This window comes from Limulus polyphemus, unplaced genomic scaffold, assembly GCF_000517525.1.
Source record: "Limulus polyphemus unplaced genomic scaffold, Limulus_polyphemus-2.1.2 Scaffold792, whole genome shotgun sequence".
NCBI lineage: Eukaryota > Metazoa > Arthropoda > Merostomata > Xiphosura > Limulidae > Limulus > Limulus polyphemus.
Window position 1 is genome coordinate 381,740 of NW_013666402.1, and position 6,000 is coordinate 387,739.

The 6,000-nt window shown below is 34.9% G+C and overlaps 1 protein-coding gene across 1 annotated transcript in view; it reads right to left on the reverse strand.

The window, feature by feature from the left end:
* The window catches only part of LOC106460548, a 42,167-nt gene extending 37,059 nt beyond the window's left edge, over positions 1–5,108 (reverse strand). Inside the window, exons 1-3 of the mRNA XM_013920265.2 lie at positions 4,693–5,108; positions 1,825–2,000; positions 893–1,070 (exon numbers count right to left, since the gene is read on the reverse strand). Coding sequence (XP_013775719.1) covers positions 893–1,070; positions 1,825–2,000; positions 4,693–4,838 — 500 coding nt within the window. The 5' untranslated portion in view covers positions 4,839–5,108. The remainder of the gene's footprint in view (positions 1–892; positions 1,071–1,824; positions 2,001–4,692) is intronic.
* Positions 5,109–6,000: the final 892 nt, after the last annotated feature.

Below are 6,000 nucleotides of genomic sequence, written 5' to 3' on the forward strand. Positions count from 1 at the left end.
GTCTGAGGGCTTATAATGTTAAAAATTGGGTTTCGATACCCGTGGCGGGCAGAGCACATATAGCACATTGCGTTTAAAAACAAACAAACAAAAAGCATGTCACTTTTATATGCGTAGGAGATAAGGTGCTCTATATGCTACTTTTTTACTTTTTAACGATCTTTATCCTTCAGTATTAAGAATGCTACTTAGTACACTATTTTAAGGATTTTTACGGAACTTCTGCAAGTTTTTTAGTGTTTTTCAGCAGCTCTGAGCAGTTTAGTGTTTTTACTACTTTGTGATTTAATCTGGTGAAAAAAGAAAATAAATCTTTAACACATATATACAATTATATTGGCCCGGCATGGCCAGGTGGTTAAGGCACTCGACTCGCAATGTGAGGGTCGCGGGTTCGAATCCCTGTCACACCAAACATGCTCGCCCTTTCAGCGTTATGATGTGACGGTCAATCCCACTACTCGTTGGTAAAAGAGTAGCCCAAGAGTTGGCGGTGAGTGGTGATGACTAGCTGCTTTCCCTCTAGTCTTACACTGCTAAATTAGGAACGGCTAGCGCAGATAGCCCTCGTGTAGCTTTGCGCGAAATTCAAAAACAAAAACAAACAATACAATTATTGAACTGGTGATTTTGAACAACAGATCACTTGTTGTCCTCATAACCAGTAAATGATTGTTCATTGTTGAAGTCCCTAAACTGTCTCTTAATAAGTGTAATGTAAATTTTCAATGCTTTCGTGGCTTTGGAAATACTGGAACCCCTGGATCTCTTGTCTATTAAGACATGTATTGCTTGACCATAATCATTTCGAAATTGAATTATACTTTGTCTATTTATCTAATGTGAATTCTTAACCAATTAAATGTAGTTCAATACAATAAAAATTACTTACAGACACTCAGTTTCATCTTCAATTTCCAGAGAAACAATCTCCAAGACAATGTTTTTACCATTCTCTCCTCTAAGATGCCAGAAGCAGTCGAGGTTGCTGGGATAAACTTCTGGGTAGTAAGGGCTAGTTAATTCACCTCCGAGGTCAGTTACTTCCAAGTTTTTCTCGCATTTGCCAACTTGAAAAAAATCAAACAGAAATGAAACGTCAGATAAAAAGAGAGAGTAAAATTGGAAACGAGACTTCAGAATCTCGCACAAATACTTGATAACGACCAACTGTCTTTTTTGTGCATATTTGGTTGATTAAGATTTAATTGAACTGTATTTATTGATCTACTTGATACCTATACAGTTATAAATAATTAGCGTTCAAAATTAGATGTATTTCACTAACACCTTATGTCTTGTTTGAATCGCTTTGTCTTCAGTATTTAATTTCTTTACAAAGAATCTTCTTCTTGTATTTGTTTGTTTTTTGTTAAACACAAAACTACACAATGGACAATCTGTGCTGTGCTCACACTCAGAATCTCTGTTAGGTAACTTTGTATTATTTTGAAACGAAATTTTTCTGTTAAATAAGTGGACACATGTATACTTTTAATCTTGTTTTAAGCATTTTGTCATTAGATACTGAAGCTAATCTGATTTATTCATTTGGTCTGGATGGGGGACTGTAACAGTATGATCTCAAAAAAAGCGTACAGTATTCTCTCCACTGGATCGAACGATCATACAAATTAATGTATAACAATAGTGGTAAAAATAGTGTCAAAACGCTACGTTTGAATGTCGCGTGCAAGCATGCTTTAAATTGATAATAATAATTAATTAACTAAAATTATTATGAAACTTACATCAGATAATGTATAACCACGTGTTATTTTAAAAGTTGACTTAAACAAAAATCATCATTCGATCACATCTTACCAACATCTATGTTTCGAACAACTCTTTCCAAAATATTTTTCTTTTGTGATAGATTTTCGATTTGAGGAGGATTTTTGTTGGAAAACTCGTAATTCTGAAGCGGTGCAGTTTTTGGTTTGAATAAGCCATCGCTTTTTGAAGAACTAGGGTTGTTTTTATCCCAGAATGAAATAACGCTGAAAAGAAGTAAACGTAGTATTAATTCGATTTACTTTGCAAAAAGTGTTACATCTTCCCGGAGTTTAAAACATTTAACATCAAAACAAAAGTTCCAAAAGTATACACTACAAAAGCTACTACTTAAATGAATAAAACTGTCTTCTCAAAATAGCGAATTTTCGTTCTGATAGGTACTTTGCAAATTCATGGATCTGTGAATAAGTATTTTTCATGAATATTCCTCTCTATGGGACAGTGATAAGTCTGTGGACTTACAACGCTAAAATTCAGGAAGCGATTCCCTGCGATGAACACAGCAGATAACCAGCCCAATGTGGCTTTGCTCTGCAACAAAGAAACGAATTCTTGATAAAACACTGAAGGACAGAGTTCTAAGGTTTGTAACACTGAAAAGTACGAGCTCAGACAGTCAGTATCATGTATTTTAAAGCTCTTATAAGCCCGGCTTTAGTTCTCGATACACATATATATGTGTGCACCACTTGGAGTTTCACGTGTCTTCAGACGTTAGGTGTAAGGCTGGTTATATATCTATACCTAATCCAGTTCAGATGTTAGGTGTAAGGCTGGTTATATACCTATACCTAATCCAGTTCAGACGTTAGGTGTAAGGCTGGTTATATACCTACACCTAATCCAGTTCATTAAGTAATGTGTTTTAGGTATTTCGTCTAAAGCTTATCACCTTGAAGAATTTTGATTTGGGATACAAAAATAAGTAACGAACTAATTAATGTTTGATAGTTAGAGATATTTTCGCTTGGTAGAACACTAATCTATTGGGCAACCTGCTTGACTAATGCGTGACATACAACATTATTTAAAGAGGAAGAATACTTCAACGTTAAAAAAGTACTACACTTACTGCTACACATGTGTTTTATTATGTTAATAATATCAACAAGTGATTGATTAAATTATATCGTCAGAATTTTCTCGCGTGTTGGGCAGCTTGTCAAGCTGTACCAGACAGCTTTTTAGACCTGTATATGTTATTTGATACTGTACCTTTAAGATGGATAGGCTTTTCTTACCACTAGATGCCCTTTACCAGACTTAATAAAACTGTGGTTCAAATAAAATGCCTTAATATGTAATTACTCAATAATTTTTTTCTATTTCTCCGTAAATCACATAAATTGTACATAGCCGTTCCTAAGTTTGAACTGATAGACTAGAAGGAAGGCAGCTAGTCAGTAGTACCCACCGCCGGCTCTTGGACTAACTTCTCTGATCGAATAGTAGGATTTGACAGTCACTCTCACAGCCATAAGGTGTTGACCGCATATTTGCAGCTACGAAACGCGAACCACAAATTCACTGTCCTGTCACGCTAACCCAACCCAATTATTCGGGTCGATTTGTTTGCTTGAAGTTAAGCACAAAGCAACACAATGGGCTATCTGTGTTCTGCTCACCACGGGTATCGAAACCAGGATTTTATCGCTGTAAGTCTGCAGACATACCGCTGTGCCATTGGGGGGCTATTCGGGTCGAATGAGAAACATTTTTGTAATTTGATAATCAAGTGTTAGAACATTAGTTCTCGGCTCCGTAACCAAATCCAGTATTCTACCGAGGTCAAACTTAGGTCTCAAGCTACAACTTTTAATTATATATATGTGAGAGAGAGACTGGGTGAGTGAGTAAATGAAAAAAAAAGGAAACATCGGTGTCCTCATAGCAGATTACGACCATGTTAGTTCTTATTACGTAATCCAGATTATGTTGCAGCAACAGGCAGTCACATATAAACAAACTTTCAGGGAATTAGAACAAAAACATTTCATCAAATTTAAAAATCCTCTGCAACCCTCAATAGTTAGTTTGTTTATAATATTCTCGCAAAGCTAAGTAAAGGCAATCTGCGCTAGCCGTCCCTAATTATGAACTGATGGATTAGAGGGAAGGCAACTAGTCAACAGCACCCGCCGCCAACACTTGGGCTACACTAATCAATCAAATATTGGCATTAGACCGTCACGTTTGTAAAGCATCCACTGCCCCAAAAGTACTGGAGTTACTTTACGGCAAACGGACGCGAACCATAGACTGTCGCACTCATAGCCCAGCACACGATCCAGTAAACCGCGCCCAACCATAAAGTAATGAGGAGGAGGAAAGTAGTTTTTAGGAAATTAATAATAAGATTACTATGTCGTAGTTACAAAAATAAGTAACACGTTGACACAGCCGTTCATCTCATCCAGTATTCGAAATTTTACTCGTTTGTTTAATGTTTGTATATTAATTTCCATACAACTCTATAAAGGAAAATATTCAAACAACTAGTGAAGGAAATCTGAAGTTGTCTATTACATACCAAGAACGTGTTTTTCATAGCGATTAGCGTGACTAGAACTCTTAGAAAAGTCATCACAGAAACTTAACGAATCAGTTTGTGCATATTTCATAAAACTACATTAAAAATAAAAAGTCAGAATTTGTTGTTATTTAGAACAAAGCTACACAAAAGTCAGAAACTGGACACTGACCTAAAGCTACACAAAACAGACTTTTCTGGAGCACAGAGATCGAGAAATATATACCAATAACATGCAATATATATTCACACTTCAATAACTCTTATCATATTGATTATCAGTCAAGAACTTGTACGATAGATATGTGAAAATGTATTCAGAAGCTTAATAATGATAATAACTGTTATCACAGAAAACTACTCACCCAGTGACAGTAACGGAGAATACAAATACAACTGCTAAATAGGTACATACGCTAACGATCACAACGCATCGTTTCAATGGTGACTGCGACAGTCTGTGCCAGCTTAAAAGTCTCTCTCTGGTCTCCATGTGTAATAAGGACAACATGAATTGTAATGTTTTTCTCTGAGTAAATAGGACGTATTTTCTGTAAACTTTATCCCGGGTTTTCTCAGAATATACTCACGGCTGAATGGTAAAACTTTAATTAGTGTGTTAATTTAACTTTTATAAGTAATTGTTTTAAGCCTAAAATCTACCTTAGTTGTATCTCATAAATATAATTCGTACAGTTTCAGAGGAACATGAAATATCCAACAGTAGATGTCTCTTGTTGTAAGAAATACGATATGGCCAAAGTCTGTCTGCTGGGAAAATTTACTTACTCTTGTTTACATGGAAAGGTCACCGAGATTACTTGGATACGAGAATAACTACTCGCTATATCAAATATTATATATACCATAGGATTCTTCTTGGAAATGTTAGTTACAAACGACAAATGGAAGTTACTTGAAATGTGTGTAAGAATTAAGAAAACACAAATATGCGTACTTTTTTTTTTTGTTTTGTTATAGGTGACAGTCAGTGTATTTCATCAGACGGTCACTTTTCTTTTCAAGATTTTTTGTTCTACCATGATAATTTTTCTTGGACGTTACACTTACATTACTTTGAAATACATACATGTACGTGATTGTGTATTAAAGATATGGAAACGTACAGTTAGGTCACGTGATGACAACTTCCGTTAAATTAGGAATTTTGAAAGTCAGATAATGCACGAGCCAATAATGTTATGACGAAGTTAGGATGCTATAGTTTACTAGTGATTAACGTATTAATTATATTATTTTTACTACGTCATATTTCAGAAAATTTTATGTCATATACCATGATCAAGTACTTATTTGTCTGATAGAGAACTCAGTACAGTTTTGGAGATGCTATCATCAGAATGTTTTTAATAATGATATTTTATTTGTTGTCAAACAAAGCTAAACAACTGTTAAGATTTCTTAATCACTTTTTATAAGATACCAAGCAGGTTTAGTAATATTAAATTGTTAATGGTACTTACAATGGAATATTTCCCCCCTGATCATAACCACAATACTTTTAAACAATCAGCCCAAACCCTTAAATTTTAGTTTCACTTTCTTCTTCCATCTCAGATACTTCCTGCTTCAAATTAGTATATATTTGCAAGTTGTAGTGGAAAAAAGACGTACAATGTTACACTCAGACTTGTAAGCAAATACAAAGGTGT